Raw genomic sequence first — 21,119 nt, forward strand, 5'->3', positions numbered from 1 at the left:
GATCTGAAGCGTGGGTCAAACGTAAACCTGGCAGCTGGAAAGTATTTACAGCTCTGGTATTAGTGTATTTTTTTCAACTCTACACTGGGCATAATTGATTATCTAGTCATGTACAGAGTGTGGGAGCCCGTGCGAGTCCGTGAGCTGGTCCAGTGTTTGTATTGATGCAAGTTACTTAGCTGAGTCTGCAGTCGCCGCAAACAGCTCGGCTCCGCTGCCAGTTTCGGATGCGGCTGGACTGCGTTTCAACCTTCAGCGGGGGACTCGTTGCAACACAGTAAACAACCGCAGATTTAATGATAATTAAAATGGGAAACAATGATACCGGCCGCGGGGAATTCCGCTTTACAGTGAAACCAGTAACCGTTTCACGGGCTCATTAGAAGAATGATCAACTGTAGCGAGGCCTCGTTAGAGTGTGTGTGTGTGCGTGCGTGCGCAGAGCAGAACCCGTGCGTGTGAATACAGCGGTTCCTGCGAGTGCACTTGTCGACTCTCCTTCCTTTAGTGCTACTTTGTTAACAGGCCGTAGTAATTAGTCTGCGAAAACGGATGGCTTCTCACCAGCAGCCGCAATTAGCGCTTTCTCTACGATAAACAAAGGGTCGGATGTATGGATGGAGGGCTGGTATACATTATTAAATGAGCAGATGGAGGAGAGCAAATGAGGAAGGTATGTCATGATGGACAACAAGGCAGGATGGATGGATGGAAGTACAGCATGCGTGGATGGTTCAGGTGGGGGGGGTGGCCTTGTTTTACCCTGTGTCCTTGTTTTCTTTTTATTGCTTGAGTGGCTGTGGATGGCGTCACAACTCACTGCACGCAGCCGTGCGACCTCTCTGGATGGAAGAGAGGTGCCAGTTAAAATTTATTTGATTGTAAAGGAGATGAAGGAGCAGAAATTACGAATCCACTTATGCTCCTGTGTTCGATTTAACTGATGCGCTGTAAACAGAAGACAGGTAGGATCTTAACCTCGACATATTACTAATATCAGTTTGAGTAGCAGGGTGTATTAATCTACCAGGGCCACATAGCACATGGGTGTGCAGAACATTATTATATGGTTATAAATCCATGTACAGTACGAATGCATACAGTATGTGCTAAGGTTTTGCTCCATCCCTGTGGAATTTTAAGAGTGAAGTGAAACGCCTGGGGTGAAGTAATAAAAAAAAAGTAAAAAAAAAAAAAAGGAAGTAGCAGTTTTTACGCCCTGTAGCAAACCGAGATGAAGCTAGGAGAGAAATCAAAGTGTCCTTAGGCAAGACACCAAATCCCAAGCTGCTTGTTGCATGGCAGCTCTGCCATCGTGTGTGTGTGTGTGTGTGTGTGTGTGTGTGTGTGTGTGTGTGTGTGTGTGTGTGTGTGTGTGTGTGTGTGTGTGTGTGTGTGTGTGTGTGTGTGTGTGTGTGTGTGTGTGTGAGAACTGTATGAGAAAAAGGGTGGATGAGAAGCAGGACTGTTAAGCACTTTGGCCACTGGCAAGGTAGAAAAATCTGATATACAATGAAGCCATATCTGGACATTGTCTGGAGATTCAAACCCACGACTCACTTTTCTTCTGTTTTGCTATTGCTGCACACCATTGACAGGTAAAGCGTAAAGTTTCAGCTGCAGTCGGAGCTTTTGCCGCCTGGTTCCTGACTCGACTGCGGCTGAACCGTCTGAGAGTGAATTGGCCTTTCGCAGCTTCCCTGGTGCAGCTGTGCTCCCTTTAAATGCATAGTGCTCTGCAGGGGGCAGACAACAGCAAAGCTGGCTTTTCATTCACAGTGACTGGGCAGCTGTCACTGGACTAGAGGTCTGTACTGGTGCCATATGTGTGCATGCTGCTTATTCTTAATCTAAGTCCACTTAGTTTTATAGACTGACAAAAGAAGCTGTTGCTTAGTTCAGAAGTTCCAAAATCCATATTGAAGTGATAAAGCGATATTATGTGCTAATCATCATACAGTATACGTCTAAACTGCAAACACAACTATCTGGTATATCACAGACAGTCGTACAACACACACACACACACACACACACACACACACACAGTCACACACACACACACACACACACACACACACACACACAGGAGCTGCAGCCACCACAGAGGTGTGTGTTAATTGAGTCAGCCTAAAGTGCTGTGTGAGCAGGACGACATGACTGATACGGATTAGAACCGGCCTTCTCTTATTTATCGATTTCTACAGGGGTGGGAGGCAGAGTGAGGGCCATGATGGAGGGAGGATGGAGAGGGGACAGAATCTTTTTTTCTATTGATTTACAGGAGCAGAACAACAATTGAAAGACACATGGACTGAGGGTAAGAGAAATGGAAAGGTAATGGAGGAATGGAAGCAAATACAACACGGCAGAGAGAGCGAGAGGTGGTGTATTCAGAAACAGTAAACTGTTAGTGAGAGATGGAGGGAAAGGAAAAGAAACCAAGATAGTGCCATGACGAACGGTGCTCCCTTAGAGAAAGTCTTGTTTTTACTCAGGGAAAGTTGGTTGGAGGGGCAGAAAATGGGAGGAAAGGGAGATGATGGAACAGCGCAGAAGATAAAAAAAGAAAACTAGGAGGAGGCAAGAAGCACCACCAGAGGAGGCTGAGTGTATGTCAGTGCTGAAGGTGATGGGGTGGTGTGTTTTATGGGCAAATTGAAGGGTCCGTTGAAAGGAGAGAGATGAGTCGCTCATACAGTGTGTGTGTGTGTGTGTGTGCGTGCGTGCGTGTGCGTCTGCTCCCTCTCTCTTCAGTATCAGTCTCTTCTGCTTGATTTCGGCACTCTCCTCCTTGGCTCTCCTCCGCTCGCTGTGCCGTGAAATGGTTTTTCGCTAGACCATTAACCCGACCAGTGCGCTGCACTGCTGCCACGGTCCTCCGTGAGCGAGAAGGAGTGTGTTTAAATTGCGTGTCCGCACGCCCGTGTGTATAGACAGACAGAGACTTTGCGCGTGTGTGTTTGTACAGTAGCCGCTCGGAGACCGGCCACGTTCCGCGTACGCGCGGGTCTGTGCGCGCGTACAGTAAAGTGGGTCGTAGTGCGCAGCGTGTCCCACACAGGCTCAGCTGTCTTAGTGTTGGAGCACTGTGCTCCCGTCGCCGTAGTGAGACTCCACTAAGAGCCGACACCTCCTCCGTAGCCTCCACACAGCTGCACACACACTGATACAGGCTCGCAGACGGACCCTCTCTGGCTGCGAGTGGGCTCAGCATTACCGCATCTCCAGCCATCATTCACTGCGTCCCTGTTTGCATTATATAATGGTTTAACACAGTGTGGGTATTGTTTTTAGCTGCAAACACTTTTCACACTGTATGACGAAACGGATTCATGTTCCAGTTCCCCCTGAACGTGCAAACGCTAGCTTTTAGTCGAGTCGCGTGAGCCCGTCGCTGCTCTGTAATGCAAGTAATGCAGACGAAAGACAGCGAATTGATTAAAACATGACACATTTTGCTAAAACGAGTTTCACTCTCATGAAATGACTGACAGCTGTATTTACTCACTCGTACGAACCATGAAAACTACAAAACTATTTGTCATCTTCACAAAACCTGTACGCTATTTACTTCGTTTCAATGTGTCTGAACCTGTGAGCAGAGCTGCACGGATTTCGAAAGTTGAAGATGGTTTTCATGTTTTCATGGAATTTGTTGACACTAGGAACATTACTGTCGAATCCCTTGATGAGATACAGAAATCTGAATCTCTTCGACACCTGCTTCCGTCTTTCATTCATTTTCCCGTCTCTCTCCCATCTTCACCCCCCTCCCCCTCCCTCATCCCTCTCCCATCCCAGTCGCTGCCAGATGTTACAGTCATCTGTTCCCCCCTCTTAACATCTTGTTTAAATCACGTCGCTAACGTCCCTTTCACCTCCTCGCTCTCTCGTCTCCGTCTCCGCCCGATTCACTCCCGTTTTCCTTTCGTCTCCATTTAATGCCTATTCATTGTTTCACACCCCCCCCCCCCCCCCCCCCAATATCCCGCCGTCTCTCTACCTCAGACATTGTAGCTATAAAGACAGGTGTTCAAAGGAGAGCAGGACCAGCAAATCTGTGTTATGTGCCTTCTGCCATCGTTCTCTAGGATGCGGAGAGCAGCTGTGGTCTGTAACTTTGACAGCATTACCCAGAGTCAAGTAGAGAAGAAGACTATAGTTTTCTAACAGACCTTTAACCTTTTGTCTTCACTACCTGGGACACACTTACACTTCACCTTGTTTCCTTCATTATCTCGGATCTCAGTTTTCCTCCTCCTCCTTGGCTGTGTGAGTACACAGTGTCCACCCTGCTTCCACGGGACATTGTGTCTCCGAAATGTGCAGATGACATGAAGCAATGTTCTGTCAAAGCGACAGCACTGTTTTTGCACAAAGACGTTTTCGAGTAATGTGCAATTTCATCAGATGGGAGAATGTGTGTTATCAAGGAAAGGACCATTTTACAGCAGCATAGGTGATAATGTGATAATGTGATGGGCTATTTTCAGTGGCTCAGCAGCACATAGATCCTGAAGGGACTGTATAATACAGCATATAAGTAACATCATTAGTGGGGTGCAGCTTCTATACAGACTCTGAGTGATCTGAATCATATCCCACACTCTCAGTTAGCTTTAGGTCCAAATGAGACACATTTACTACATTCAGTGTGTCTTGCAGAGATCTGTGTTTGTGTGTGCGTGCATGTGGGACCCCATGTGCATGTTAATGAAGTTTGTTGGCGCTGAAGGTACAGCGGAGTCTAGAATCTCCCCACTGAATAGAGCGGGATAATCTCTGGGCCCGTGCGCGTCTCAGGACTCAAAAGCAGACGAACGGAAAGAAGAGCGAACCAGTGAGAAGGCGCCCGAAAGATTGAACCGTCAGCAGCCAGTCCTTTTTTTTCCCCCTTCAAGTTAGAGATGAGACGCGACTGACTGTGTGCGCGGCGCTGCTCGTGTGTACGTAGCGAGACGACTCCATCCTGTTTTGAAGTAACCTAATCTGGGATGGAGTCCCCCAGCATCTTCGGAAGACTCTAAATCCCTAATAACTAGCCTTTGTCAACCCTAAATTAGCCCTGTATCACAGGCCCACAGAAACATGTGCAAGCGAGGGGCTTTTAAGCGAGCTGTGCACCTTCTTTGACTCACAATTTGGCAGGTTTTTTTAGCCGCCAAGGCAGAAATGTATATGATTTAGGTCAGTGTTACGAATACTAACCAGTGGTTTCTCCACCAGATGCCAGGCAGAGGGGTGGATCCTCGGATGGCGCCGCGTTATGAAGAGGTGGAGCGTCAGTACGCTTCCTTGCCGAGGTACAGGACGTCTTCTCCTTCTCTTCTCCCGCGCTCTGTTGGAAACCTCCAAATCGGTCACGGTCTCTCTTTCTGAGTGTCTCCGGGGGCCTCGGGCTCAGCCGGGACCTCACCTTCGCCCGTCCCCCGGGGAGCCGGCGGTCAGACGCGGCTTGAAAGCCGATCCTTGACTGCGGCGCCGCTCCCCCACCCAGACGCGCTCTGCCTTCGCCCAGGTTGTCACGAGCGCGTGGTGTTGTTTTTAGTCGTCTCAGTTTCAAACAGCAGCCATTTTACCACAACCAGTGCCCATGTGTTATTAAGCAGATGCTGCAGATGTTTTAATTCAGCAACATCTCTTTACAGATTTATGACAAATGTACGCACAGTTTAACTGACATTAAATATATATATATATATATATATATATATATGCTGCTAATTTTGCTAGACTGTCATTTAATTTTTATTATCTTAAAGTCAGATTTATTGGCCTGTTCATGACTCGGCTCGACATTTTGAGAGTCAAGCGCAGAAACAGAACCACTCAATTATGACTCTGCTCAACTTCTTTTCCAGCGGACAGTCACTGAACAGCCATCGCTTACATTAGCCGACACGAGAACAACAGTAGGTTCCAAAATTGTCCTAATCGATTATTGGGGGATTCTTTCTTTGATTGCTCAACCTTGCGATGTATTTTAAACCCAATAAGACAAACAGCCCCTAACGACCACAGTTGCGTGAAGGTTTCTTTCCAATTTGCTTGGATAATGTGCAAAACCGCAGCTGTTCACTGACCGTTTTAGCACGTCGCGCTGAAATACAGAGGACGCCATGTTGGATTCTCCAGCCATCATCAGTCGCAGCCTGTCTTTCAGCAGCTCGTTTCTCATTTGCAACGTGGCCACTTTTACAGCCTCTTTCTTCACTCCTGCATTGCTGCTCTTCCCCTGGTTCCTCTCCTTCTCTCCTCCCCCCTCTTCCTCTAGTTAAGAGAGAGTCTGAGCTGATCCCTAACAACAGAAACGCTGTAGAGTCGTCACCGGCCTCTTCACACCTCGCTTTATTTGACTACTAACTACCCAACGCCTCAGCAGACCAGCCAGTGACAAATGTTTGTTTGTGTGGGTGAGGGAGCAAAGACGCCGGCCTGTGGAGGGACAGAAGTTTTCAGCATTAGAAAGTTTATTGCCAGGTTCCCAGCCCTGTTAAAACAGAGGGATGGCTATTTCACACCTCCTTTGTCTTTGTGTGTGAGAGTCAGTGAGTGTGCGTACGTGCACGTGAGAGAGAGAGAAAGAGAGAGAGAGAGAGTATCTGTGTGGGTGATGACTTTGGCAGATGGGAGCGAGAACAGTGATGATAGTTTTGAAGTCTGTCTGTGGTATCTGAAAAGCCTGAGGAAATTGGACACACACACACACACACACACACACACACACACACACACACACACACACACACACACACACTGTCTCTGGTTCCACTTTCAGACATGCACTGTAATCTGTGAATGCTGTGCCAATTTTACATGTAGGCCTCATGTTTTAAAAAGGGCCTGGAGTCATTTTTACATAAAAGTCCCTCTGACAGTCTGCCCACTTATAACCTGGTAACAGTTGCGAATCATTTTCTGCACGGCTCAGGAGTGATTCACATCAGCCGTAATACAGCTGTCTCGCGTATGACATTTCGCTGAAACTTTTAAGCAACGTATCTGACGCCGAAGAGACATATTTTTTTTCAAGGAGCTGGTAGTTGGATGCCGAAGTGCTGTGCAGGCGTCGTGCTTCTGTCCATAGCAGGCTTTTATGTTTGACGTGAGCCCCCAAACAGAAAAGCCCAAAAAGTCCTCTCTAAATGATCACGTCAGCCCTGAAATGTCCCCTTGTTGGATATTCAGTCACAGCCTTGTGTGTCCTCTCATCCTTCTGCTACCTGTTAATCCACATACTCCCATACAGAGAGAAGCAGTATATTTTTGCTGACCACATCGACACTATTGACCTTATGAAAACCTATTATTTTGACATTAGGCCAAAAATAGGTGGCAGGCTGTGTGTATCTTGTGTCTGCATGTCAGTGCACCTGTGTGTGTGTGTGTGTGTGTGTGTGTGTGTGTGTGTGTGTGTGTGTGTGTGTGTGTGTGTGTGTGTGTGTGTGTGTGTGTGTGAGGCGCTGTTTACTGTGTATTATTTCCAAATGATGCCAGAAATAGCTGTAGGGCTGCTTAGTTAGGTGCTGTGCTGTATGCTTGACTCAACATCATCTAACAGGAGCAGAGTGTGTGTGTGTGCGTGCGTGTGTGTGTGCACGCCTGCGAGCTGTGAGTGCGAGACAAGAGTTTGATGGCTCTAAAATTACAACATGGCCCAGCGGTGGATGATGTTTGTCTGCCTAAAGCTGCGACACTTTACCTAACAAACTGTCAGCGAACGTCACTGCATGAAATAGAGCAGTCTGCTGAGGGCCGTTTTGTATATTGTGTAAATTTTGCTTCTTCGTTAATCGAGTATTTCGATCACTTGAGAAATTAGACGTTGATACATAAACAGTAAAGTCTTTTATTCTAAAGTTAATTAAATATCTTTGTGTGTGTTGTTAAAAAACACTGGGATCATCCAGCCAAGCAGCTTCCATGTTGTCTGCGGGAAAATATTAATGCGTGTTATTTATTCCAGCACTTTTCTCCAGGTGATTTTAGTCCATTAGCAACCTGTAACCCATTTGAACATCCTGTACTTCACTTGCTCATTTATTCAGTACTTAATGATCTGTGTTCAACATTCATAAAATTGCACCCCTACAGTAGCTTTCTTGCGCTTTTTAAAGGGTTTCAGGAGGCGAGAGACGCGTTGCCATGGAAAAGTACCGTGGTCATTCTAAAAAAAAAAAAAAAAGAGGGAAAGGATGCAACACCATACTGTATGTCCTTCACTTCATTGCCTCCAAGGCCTCCTCTCACTGCCATTTTCTTTAAATTACCTCTCCATCCTCTTCACCCCTCGTCCTCCGCGTGTCACCTTTTCTCTGTATGTCACCATTTTCTTCACTTCCATCTCTCTCTCTCACACTCTCTCTCTCTCTCTCTCTCTCTCTCTCTCTCTCTCTCTCTCTCTCTCTCTCTCTCTCTCTCTCTCTCTCTCTCTCTCGGTGGAAACAAAAGGTCCTCTTCAAGAGTGAGAAACTATTCTTGTGCCTCTGCCTGTGTAACAAACGGTTTGAATTTTAAATGTTTGAAGACGTCTGTGCTGATTTGGGTTCAGGACAAAGATTACACTTCAGAGAGTGAGCGAGGTAAGTGTTGCATACGTGAAAGCTTTACTGGATCAAACTTTTGAATCAAAGTTTTTTTCTACATTTAACTCAAATATAGTATCTGCTCTGTGCAGACTGGACTCTATTCTATTAGTCGTCTGAAATGCAGCCTTGACACAACCACATTAGCTAAACACCCCTCCTCATTTGTCCTCGTTATTTCCGTAATTGGACAGAACGAGCCAATCAGAATTGTTCTTCGGGGTCCTGGGATGGCCTTCACTTCCACATTTTAATGATAATCAGGTCATTAGTAATTAAGCAGCAGATGTTAGACTGGCTTGAGCTTGTCTGTATGTTTAGTTTGATTTCCTCTTTCCTCATTCTGCCTCCTCCCCTTCTGTCTGAACTGGGGGTGAAAAGGACATTGTTAGAATTCCCTTCTTGAATGTTTGGGGGGGGGTTCTGCTTCTGTCGCTCTCTCCTATCGGTCTTAAGTAGACCTCCCAACCAGGCCTCAGAGTTTCCCAGACCACTTTACAGCGGTTGCACAAACCCCCCCATTGTCCGGTTGTTTAGCGGCATGTTTCTGAACTCGTCGAGTAGCCGCTTGTTTGTTCGTCATGTAGAGGAGACCAAGAAAGACCCAGCCTCTTGTAGACCACCAACCCTCCTCCACCAACACCCCCCCCCCCCCCTCATTTCTCTGACCCTACCTTGTGCCTCACATCTAGTGTTTCTAATGTGTTCACCCGTTGCTGCGCTAAAGACTTCTAGCCACAGCTTTGATCTCGAGCACACAATCCACAATGTTGGGTTACAACCCCTTAATGTGTTGCAGAACCAGTGGATGCTTGCAGAGCGTGATATGCTTTCATTTGTCTGGACTCTGGGGTGAGGGAAGGAAATTTTCCCTTCTGGTCCCAGCTGGTGAATGTTCAACATGTTGTTGGGGATCCTGGATTTGAACTGGTGTTAAGTGACACCGTGCTCCCATGGAGTTGAGGAGGATTGCTACAAGTTGTGAAATTTATTGGCATACATCTTTTATTGGAGGAGATGCTGTAGTGGGGAGCTATTGGTGGAGTCTGCTGTTTTCGTAGAGCTTATACTGTGTAGTACAAAGTCAGAACGTAATACTTATTTGAATGAATTTGCCTTTTTTTAGGGAAAACGGTAGTGCAGCAGGTCTTCATTAAATACGCAGGGGCCACATTAGGCAAATGATACATTGTTATGTATGTCTTTCTGAAGAACAAGAAAGGCTGTGATTTCTACATCTCAACAGTTGCAGCTGTGAAATGTTAACATCTGGCAGCCGCCTAATGACCATCTGTCATCCCTGTGCTGCTACGAGCATCTCTTTGTTTTTCCCACGGACTGCCAAAGTTCTATGGACTAGTTAAACGATAAGTGCGCTGAGTGTGTGCGCAAATTGATCCTGTCCAAAATTCCTCGATACCAAGCGAGAGGAACCGCGAATGGTTGCGATGATTTATGAACGTGCTGAAGCAGGATGCGGCTCGTGTTACTTTGACGTTCAACGGGCAGGTTTGACTCTGAGCGAAAGCACCGGGGCAAGTTTGACTCTACAGATGTACTTTGTGCGCCGTCACGGCTAAAGCTGCAAATGCGGTTCACGCTTTGACCGAAAAGTTTAAAAAGAACCAATATTTAACTGTAGCCTCTGTAACGACATCAATAAGAGGTTGATACAGTTTATAGTATGATGCAAACCATACATTTTCCATATAAATAGTAGAAGGATGCATAAGCAGTACTGTAATGGTGCCTGTAGGTGTGTGTCCCTGTTACAAGTACAATTTTACAACTCTTCATCATGTACCAAATTAGTCACTATTGAGGGATTGTAATTTTGTCAGCAATTTGTGTCCCGTGGTCGCGCTCAGAGCATAATGTCCCCAGCCTGAAACTATTACATTTTGTTGAGGGGGAACCTTATTGGCTCAAGATGTGCTATAATGGAGGCTTTCTGAACGGGCGACGGCATCATCCGTAATGGACTTCATGATGAGTCAGGAAGTCGCTCAAGTGGTGCCGCCATAAGTTAACGCCGATTCTGGCCTGAATAGTTTCCGGCCGTGGACGCAACAGGTGCAGCCCATTCTCAATCTGTCTTAATATAGAGAGTTATAGGGTCTGACCCGTGTCCTATGCAGCAAAGCTCTGTCGTTCAAACGTGTTGTGAACGTATTTCGTTTGTAGAGGTCAGTTTTATGTGAATAATGTTTAACCTTCATTATTCTTTGTACTGGCACAAGTACAGTGTTTGAAGGTCCAACAGCCCCATGACCTGCCTGTGAGGAGTGCGTCGATCTCCCCCTCACCCCTCGTTCAACACTTACTCCCATCGTCATTCTCGGGGATCCGCCCGCCACACGTTCGTCGGTCTCGTCGGCCATATTTGACTGTGGCTCCGTTTCCAAACGAAGCGGCCGCATTACGATGGGATGCGAAACACCACTCCAGATCCCCATTGTTCTGCCCTCTCTGTGTTTCCGAGGCAACAGTCTCCCACCATCTGGAAGGCCCTCATCCCTCAGTTCCTCTCACTTTCCCTTTAATGGGCTTCTCCTCTGTCCTTTTCCCATCTCATTCTCCTTTGCGTTCGGCTGTGTTCTCTCGCACACATCATTTTTTGTGCTCTGATGCTCTCATGTGATTCCTCTTACCGTCTCTATCCTCGCACACTTCCCATCTTCTCTGTTAGGTATTGCTTCGCTCGTGCACTCCCTCTCTCTCTCTCATGTTCTCTTTCATCCTCCTGTGGTCATTTTGTTCTCCATGCGAGTCTGTTTTTGTGTTATTATGCCTCCACACTTCAGCTGTGTTCCAAAGCACTTGTAATTTGTCACATGGACCCTCACACATTTACATATTAATATTCTGATACACACTTGGCAGATTTCCAAATGTGTGTACGTACACTTGCCTACACAGGGGAATGCAATCATGTTGGTTTCCTGAACTGGTCAGTTTGTAATTCATGAAATCCAGGTGGACTAATCATATCCGACAAGATTTTATTGACAAAGACAGATAGAAGCCTGTGAAGGTGTTTAGTTGCATGCCTTGCATGAGGAATTGTACGTGTGTGTGTGTGTGTGTGTGTGTGTGTGTGTGTGTGTGTGTGTGTGTGTGTGTGTGTGTGTGTGTGTGTGTGTGTGTGTGTGTGTGTGTGTGTGTGCTCCTCTAAAGTTGGGTCCATTATTCTCAGCAGATGCTGACCTTCAGCGTGCCAGCGCTCTGGAGGGCAACGCTCGTTTCTCCACCTCTTTTCCTTTCTTCAGCTCTTCCTTCCTGTTACTTCTCCTCTTCCTCGTTTTTGGCCTTCTTCATTCCTCTTTCATGTTTTGTTTTTTTCTCCTCAGCTTCACAGGAAGCTGTCGTTCTCCATCTGATTGGCATTCTATCTGTCACCCCTTACAACCGCTTTTGTCTTGTCATTTAATTGACAATCAGTTTGTCGTGTTAGTATTATTTGTTTCTTAGCTCAAGTACATTTTTGTGTGGAGGCCGTTTCTGCGGCTCCTGCTTCCTCCTCCACCTCTTGTGTCGGTTCAGGCCTCTGTAATCACAACTCTTTGTCTCGGGTTAACACCAGCTTCTTATCCATATATACATTCGTATGCTTTGTCTTTTGTCTTTTCGTCTCTGGTTGTGTGAGAGGAATGCAGATGAGATTTGATTCTTTAGTCGTCTTCTCTTTGATTGTAAACTCCTTGTTGGCAGAATGTCTCAACACATTAATTAATCCGTTAGCACGCAGACCAAGGAACTCAATTATCAGGCAGGTCAAGACATAGTGGTGCGTTTTAATTGCAATCCTCCAGTGAAAGTTTTTTTTTTTTTTTTTGCTCCTAAAAATTTTTACCTGCAACAGTCTGACCCATGATTACCTAATTTCCTTATTTTCCAATGGCAAGTGCCATCTCCTACCTATTTGATGTGATTTGATATGTTTGCTCAGTTCTATACTTTAAGTTCTATACTTTAATTCTCACCCTACTCATTTGTTTGTAGAAGAGAAACACTCTGAGTTGCTTTCTCACAAATGTTTTCTATTTCATTACACACAGTTTCCAATAAAAGAAATGTTAATGTATTAACATTAAATCTTGATTAAGAAGACTGTAGCGCTGCTCTGTTTTCTATTCTATGTTACGTAGATGTCCTAATTTCTTTTTTTATCAGATAGTGAAGATGCTCGTAAATATGAAGCATTGACACGTCAACCACCAACAACATAATAGTGTTGCGTTATGGTGATACTTGCCATGATTGACAGGTGTCATAATAAACAGTACATCACTGCTTTCTGCAGTGTACATGTACTGTAGCTGCTGACCAAGTCCTGGTTCTATCCATCATAAAGCACCATGGTCATACAGTATAGCCACCATGGGATTATTTAACCCAAGACTTAAATCATTTTAGAAGTATGCAAACACCAGTGAAACTGAAGCCCACAGTCCCCGTCCCCACCAAAAGGTTCTTAGCTTCGCCAAATGGTCGTCAGGTTTTGAATGTTATGTCTATGAATCTGGCAGTGCCACCTAATCCCGGCTGATAATTCTCTTGCTTAACCTCTGCCCCCGACCTTCTGAGTGTTTGGTGGGAATTGATGGAGTGTCATGTGATTTCAAGAGGTCAGGGGTCAAGGGAGGTTTAGGGGTCTCTAGCACATACACACGCACAAGCTCCAATCCAAACCAGGTTGACAGCTGAACCAACAGACTACACACACACACACACACACACACACACACACACACACACACACACACACACACACACACACACACACACACAAACACACACACACAACCCGAGACACAGTATGTAACCGCTTAACCATAAGTAGTAAAACAGCTTAGTGTCTCATTGGGCTTCTAATTAAACAGCAAACCCTTTCACTGCTGCTTCAGGCTTCACTCCTAATGACTTGGCTCTAATGGCTCTGTTCCGGGAAAAGTTAGTTTTGTTCACTTACTAACTAATTTAAAGTTTATTATGATACATACATATACACACATACGTATGTGGAAACAAATATTTCAGGTCGTGCTTTCACTTCTAGTATAATCCCACTAATAGATTCTCCTGCTCCCTTCTACACTTCCTTGTACGGAAGTGAAGCCATTTCTTCACCCTTCATTATTTTTCACTTAAGACGTTATTGCCTCATTGTTTGGGTCGTGATGCCTCTGTGATTAAAGCCTCATAATGAAGTATCACATTAGGAAGATGAAACTGAGTTAAAGTTAGTTCAACTCCAGGGACATTACATCAGAGCAGCTTCGTTTTCACTGCGTTACCACAGCGTTTGTGGAACAATGTGAGCTATTAATCTGTTTTATTACCAGGCTGTCAAAATATCCTGACTCTTATTGACAAAGAATCTGACACTGTTGAATGCAATTTAAATGTATGAAGTACTTTCCCGACCTCAAGCTGAAAATCGGTTTTAAATGGATATGAAGTCAAGGTGAGCAGTCAGCTCCGTTCAGGCTCTTAGAGGAAATAAGTGAATTAAAGCAGCCGTACTTTGCCTCCTCTTCCTCCCTTTGCTCCTCTTTCACTCACTTTAAATACGACTCTCAGCCGCACCTCCACCTCCCATTCTTAAGCTTCCCCTCTGTTTTCATTCTGAGGCGCTGTTGTTTGTGTTGTGCGCTTTAGTGTTTGCTTTTATTGAGACAATCCATCTGAGATGTGGCTGTCATTGGCTCTCAGGAGTTTTTTAATGTGTTGTGTCACAACGCCGCGTCTCGTCTCTCTTTCTTAAAGATATTTGTGTCCCTGAGACCAGCCGGGATGATAGATGGCTTTGTGTGCGGGGTGGGGGGGGGTGTGGTTGTGCACCAGAATAACAGCTGTATCCAGCCCTTTGCGAAAGCGTAAGTAAAAGTGTTTATGAGAGAGAGGGGCAGGTGCAGAGGACATATAACAAGTCCTTGTTTTCTCTGCCTCCTCTCTTGTTTGGAATTATCTCAGCTTTAATTCTGATTCTTTAAATGAGACCAAAGCAATCAACATCTCTCCGCTGGTGCATATGTCAGAAATGTCTTCTCATTCATTACAGCTGTTTATTTTCTTCAATTTGACGATCCCCAACACACACACACACACACACACACACACACACACACACACACACACACACACACACACACACACACACACACACACAGCCTTCTTATTTGGTTCTAACTCCTCCCCAGCTGTGTGCCAATTTGCCCCCTTCGGAGCATGTGAGGTTAGGGGGTGATTAGGAACCAGCACCGCATTTAAGCCGGGGTTTTCAGCGTGCGTGCGTGTGTTTATGCAAAGATGGTGGGTTCTCTCAGAGTCTACGAAAGTGTTTTAGTTCTCACACTGTGTGTGTGTGAGTGTGTCTATAATGGGTTCCATCCTTATTACCCCATAATCCCCAGCTGCTGTGCTGTGCTGACTGGGTTCCTGGAGGCAGAATTCCAAACTTGCCACCGGATTTACAGTGGATTCCCTGAAGATTCTCAGTGGATCCCCACTCCAAAATGAAAACTATTTAAGACTTCAAGGCTGCAGTTAATTATTTTTTTGTTGTTGTAATTTTTTCTGTAAAAGATATGCTAGATTATATATTTCTCTTTTCTATTTCTCTGTTTAGTGAGATGGAGAAAAATATAGGCAGTTATTTTTTATCTCTGTCTTAACTTGTTTCATAGCTTTGTGACTCATTCAGCTTGATTTAATTTCCCCGTCTTAACATTTGTTACAAACCATTGTTGGTGTTGTTTGGTTCAAAGTCATTGTGGAGCCTAAATAAGTATATACTGTATAATTTTAGGATTTCTTTATAAATACATCTCAACTCCATTTAAGACACATCTGTGAAGACGAATCAGATCCAGAGGTGAAAATAGCTCTTCTACCTCCTCAGCTCCAAAGTAACCCGTTACAAAGTGATTTAAATCACTGTAATTATCAAACAATCTGCAATCTGAGACCTTAATTATCGTGCCTTCCGTGATGCACTCTATCATAGAGTATTTTGTTGAGTTTAAGTCACTAAAAGTATAAAATTACTATAATTTACATGTATATACCAAAGTGACTGAATCCATGAATAAATCCAGTCATAATAAATAAAATAATAGTAATAATAGTGTTTATACTGTTATATAAATATTATATATTTATATTTATATAAATACAAAATTACTTTTGTGTGATCAGGCCACAGTTATGTGCCGAGAAACACATGCTGCTCATGAAATGTCCTGCCGACATCAACAGGTATTTAGACTCAGACTGCAGACCGTCAGGCTGACTTGTTGTCATAAAACAGCTAAAAAAGAAAGCGAGGCCAGCAGAGAGCTGGGCAGGTGGAGTCTTCTGCCAGACCAGCGCGTTGGGAGGAAGTAGACGGAACGGCTACGACTATCAGGAAAAGAGACATGTGAGAAGTGTAGCTGACATGCTGAACCAGAGCGACTTACAGTACGAGAAGTGCAGCAGAATGAGTCAAAAACAGCAGGCAGATGAGTTGACAGCGGGGCCGAACTGGAACATACACACACACATACTTGTGGAGCCAGGAAGGGAAGAAACAGACATCTCAGACATGATGGGCATGTCCTTAGACACTTTTCACTGCTGACCACCCAAATGGAGACCACCAGCAGTGTGTGTGTGTGTAAGTATCGTGTTTATCTATAAATTATCTGTAGTCTGCGTTTGATTCAGTGGCTCTGTCTCCGTCAGTGAGTCCACACGCACATGCAGACGCCAGTCGGCAGGTCATAGGTCAACGTCGTGACTGTTACAGTTTGTGAAACTCCACCCACTCAACTATTTATATCAGCCTCTTACTGCAGATAAATGTGTTCAAATAAACATTTACACGCTCACATTCTTAGTGTACGAGAGGTGGATCAGGTCAAACGAGAGACCTGCAAGGATGGTGAAAGAGGAGCAGATGGATAGAGCGAGAATCAGAAACAAACGTACGTGATAAGATACGGAGATTAAATGTAATACCTCATAATGTCAGCTATGTGAGCGACACATGTTTGTGTACTCGGTTTCCACTGGGCCCAAGACATCGATATCCGATAACGGGGCTGGACTGGGTTACCACAGCTGTGTGTGTGTGTGTGTGTGTGTGTGTGTGTGTGTGTGTGTGTGTGTGTGTGTGTGTGTGTGTGTGTGTGTGTGTGTGTGTGTGTGTGTGTGTAACTGAGATGTACACCACTGTCACATGTTACTTATATTCTGCTGCTACGTGATGTCACACGATGTGAAGCTGTGTCCTGTTTCTCTCCTTTGCTAAACTGTCCTTTCGGTGAATAAGAGTGCGAGTTCACAAGTTTCCAAAGCTAACGTTTCCTCTAAAATTCTCTGTCCTACAGACGCGGCCCTCTGGACCCAGCTGATTACCCCATGCAGCCCTGGCCTGGCCACTACCCAGCACCAACCCAGGCCCCACAGGGATACCCTCACTCCCCCTCCTACCCTAACCCCAAAGCCCCGGCGGCTCCATCGTACTCTGGCTACACACCCGGCCAGCCGTACCCACGGCCGGCGGACCCCCGGGGCGTCGAGCCCGGCTACTACCTGCACCCAGGGTCAGTTAGAGCACAGAGTAGTCATGTTCTTCTGTGGTCATGTCCCTAAATGTGTTAGAAAGCACAGCACAGACCATATTAGCTGTTACATCTGCTTCGAGCGTGTTGACCAGGCTGGTTTTCTGCTCTCAGTTCGCAGCAGAGAGGCCCTTTGCGGCAGGACGTGCCCCCGTCTCCCACCCCTCCCCTTCGTGGATTACGGTACGACACTATGACACGTGGGACTGGAGGCTACAGGTAGACGGCGTATCTGGACGCAGGCCATCTCAGGTAACAGCAACATTCACAACTCTCATAATGTGATCACACGACTAAAAGAACGTTTTTGAGCTTGATGCTATGTTTCTTTCACTCTTTGATGAAAGCCGTGTGGAATTGACTTTTAAAATAGCTTTTGATTTTCAGATCGAAACATGAGAAAATGTTTGACTGTTTACAGGCAGCTGCTGGATTCCAGTCCAGACCAATATGGCTGAACTGTGGGTGGAGGAAGACAGCTACGACCAAACCAAGACAGAGGAATGCCCCGACTGCAGCTGTGAAGACAAAAACAAGCCAAGGGTGGAGCTCCTCTACGTTCGGTACTCCAACGTCACCTTGTGCAAAAAAGATTTCAGCTCCCAAACAGTGTCTGCACTGTCTGAAGTGCATTGTGATGAGCTGAAGGACGGTAAAGGATTCTGGCCGTGACAGATGAGTTTGTCCCTTTTGGAATCGACCATGCACCCAAAACTATCTGGATTCATTTAAATAAAGCCACTAAAGATTAAAGCCAACTCTGCTCCACCTACAACATAAACATAAATAATATAATCGTGGCAACTATAACGAGTTACAGGATTATCATGTTAACTTTTGTTATGTGATCACTAACTTGTCTTTCATGGTTATTGCTTTTACTATTATTTATTATATTATCCAAACTTACATTTGACATCTAATACACAGAAAGTTCAGCTGTAGAGGAAGTCAAACAGAGCGTGTGTTGTAAGTCTGAAGATCACCTTTTGCTCTTGTGAGAGCTGCTAAACAATAATTACTAAATCTACAGGTTTATAGCTATTGTTTGTCTCAGTTTGTCAGCGTAGATCACCTCTGCACCACTGCAAGCACACTCTGTCCTTAGGTTAATGTTTGATGTTCAACTTTTGTGAATTATGGAAACATGTATAGAACTGTTAACCACTTTATGAATTGTAATAATATGCTTTTTATCCAAACACTTCTCTGAGCAGGAACTAGATACATTTTAGGGTAGGAATGATCTAAAACGCTGAAATTGTGCCTGAGTTAAAAAAATTCCAGGATTTTTAGACTTCTTTGAATAATTCACCTTATTTAAAATGACCTTTGACTGAATGTATGTAAAACCTTATTGATTGCGTTTCACCAGCCACCTGTATTTCATCCATGGATGCAAGCGTGTCCTGGTTACTCCAGCATGACTGGAGCTTCTGCTCACGTTTTATTGTGTTTGACATCCAGTTCAGTGAACCTATTGCTCAACCACCAATTACAAAGGTTCATTCCAATGCTAACGTTCACCTATGAGCAGTATTGGTTTCAAAGCGTGTACAGTAAATGGCTGAAGTATTGGGACAAAGTACATATTGTGATAATGGTGCATGAACATAAAGCTGCAATACACATAATAATAGAACGTTTTAAAGCTGGAGCTTTAGGTTAAAGGTTTTTGGAAATGTTAAATATAAAAATACAAAAAAAAAACAAAAAAATAGTGATGTGGGAAACGGGCAAATGAGCGGCTCTGGTGGAGCAGTTGGTGTCATATAATATATCAAAGCGCTGCAGCGCGCTGTCCGTTCCCAGTGCTTGTGCTTGTATTGCTTTTAAGCGCAGAGTAGATTCAAGCCCCTCGCGTGGACCAGGCAGAGCGGGCTCTTCATCTTCAGGCAGGTGTTTAAATGATCGCTTGTGCGGCTAACAGCCTTTTTTCCTCCGCGCCCTGCGTTTTGGGGCGTTAAGGGTGTTCGCCGCGCGCCCCCCCGTGAACCGGCGGCGTGGGCACGGTGTCGCGCTGAAGAGCTCGCGTGAAACGTGAACCGGGCTCCGAAGCGCTGCTCTCAGCGCCGCACCGCAGCGCGCATCCATTTAGCCACTCACCAAACCATCAATTAAGTGTAACCAAGAGTCGGAGCCTGGCTCTGCGTTTCTGTGCCTGGTTTCACAAGGCTCAGCAGTATTATTTTCAAGGGATATTAGATGTTTAAAATGACATTTCAGGATTTGGTGACTTATATTTCTGTTAATTGGACTGAGGATGAAATAGCACTTCAGTGACGGCTGAGAGTAATTTGACTGAAGCCCACGGAAAACAATGTGAATCAGATGTCTCTAAGCCCATGTTGTTGACTGGAAAGGAGCGCAGATTAGAAGGGGAACGAAAGGACTCAGCGAATGGAAGGAGGAGACGGATGTGTGGAAGAATGAAAGGAATGTGGAAAGGAAAGGTGCCGGCGAAGAGGAATTAGACGTAGTAGTGATAGATTGAAGGCATCGATCGAGGCAGCTGGAAGGAATGGTTAAAAAGATGCAGTGACCTCAACTCCTCGGCGGTTCAAACTGGCCTCGTTTGAACGGAGAAGAGCGTCGTGAAGGAGGAGAGCTGAGGCAAACTGGGAGGCGGTTGTTGTGTTGTAGGAGGAGGGTTACGGGAGTGGGCTCGACTCGACTGAACGTAGTGGCGCTGGGAGTTACTCGCCAATATTCATCCTTATTCTGTGATCGCGAGCTGCAAAACATTATTTCACGCGGTGTTACTGGCAGTCGTGGTCAGCGGTGACATGAGGGTAAAATGATTCATGGCCCCTTTGGGTCGTTTTCTCTCATGTCATGAAGGAGCTTCGCCTCAGTCTCAGTTTAATGCAGCTTTGATCAAAACAGAACATTAATAATAATAATAATCCATATTGCTGATTTTAATTGCCAAAGGCCTGTTTTATTACATTAGAGGATCCAGAGAAAACGATCCACTGGGGTCAAACAAATGTTTCAATGGCATCAACCCAGAAATCTCCTAAATATTCTTTAGACACAAGCAGTGATGGAAGGCGTCCTCAAAGCTGTGCCTGTTCGGATGTTTTATTGTAACTCCTCTGATATTATCTAACACTTAACTTGTGTGTATCTCTGTTCACCAGCATTTGTTGTGTCTGTATTTCTCTGATGATCGTTGGATGAACTGCAGCAGAGCGTTTGGCTACAGTTACCATGCTACCGCCAGAGAGAGGTACGCTCCATAAGCTGACTCACAGTATTTACCCACAATTCATTTCAGCTTTCTCTATGTCATTTTAAAAAGCACATCCTCCGTTTCCGCGTTTGAGAAACCGAGGCTGAAAACACTCTGACTCTCTGTGTGGTGTGTGTAAATGTGTCAAATGCCCTGTGATTTTTTTTATTTGTTCATCATTGCACAAGTTGAAGGTACTAACCAGTTTTCTGGACTTTGCCGAGAGCCGTGCGTGAAAGAACCAACTAAATAACCTCTTTCTCACAGAACTATACGATTTGAACACAACAAATATATCTTGTTTTATAATGTAACGACAGCAATGATTACTTTTATCAATTTCCTACATTTTGTATTTATGTATAGAAAAGCTTTTTACATTAAAATCATTTCAAAAAACAATTTTGTTTTCCGTGTTTTAAGCATGCTCTTCTTTTTAAAGTTACAGCGTGAGCCCAGCACATCTGCTAAGGTTAATTAAATATGAGTCAGGAGAAATCATCTCCCTCATGTCCCTGTACCCTGCAAGGTGAATCATTAACTTTGCCAACCCAATTTAGTCAGACGTTTAAGCAGCTGATAAATTGTACCTTTGTGATAAGAGATAGATGTTGGCCTCAAATTAATGCAAGACTAATTATCAATTAGAAAAGCGAGATAAGGTACAGTGATTGTAGCGCAAAGTTT

At 44.9% G+C, this 21,119-nt stretch overlaps 1 protein-coding gene across 1 annotated transcript in view; it reads left to right on the forward strand.

Moving 5' to 3' along the window:
• The window catches only part of LOC114846730 (partitioning defective 3 homolog B-like), a 127,339-nt gene extending 106,505 nt beyond the window's left edge, over window positions 1-20,834 (forward strand). The window contains 4 exon segments of the mRNA XM_029135733.3: window positions 5,230-5,306; window positions 16,964-17,179; window positions 17,312-17,449; window positions 17,619-20,834. Of these exon segments, the coding sequence (XP_028991566.1) occupies window positions 5,230-5,306; window positions 16,964-17,179; window positions 17,312-17,420 (402 nt within the window). The 3' untranslated portion in view covers window positions 17,421-17,449; window positions 17,619-20,834.
• The last annotated feature ends 285 nt before the right edge of the window (window positions 20,835-21,119 follow it).

Source organism: Betta splendens, chromosome 21 (assembly GCF_900634795.4).
Source record: "Betta splendens chromosome 21, fBetSpl5.4, whole genome shotgun sequence".
In the NCBI taxonomy this organism is placed as follows: domain Eukaryota; kingdom Metazoa; phylum Chordata; class Actinopteri; order Anabantiformes; family Osphronemidae; genus Betta; species Betta splendens.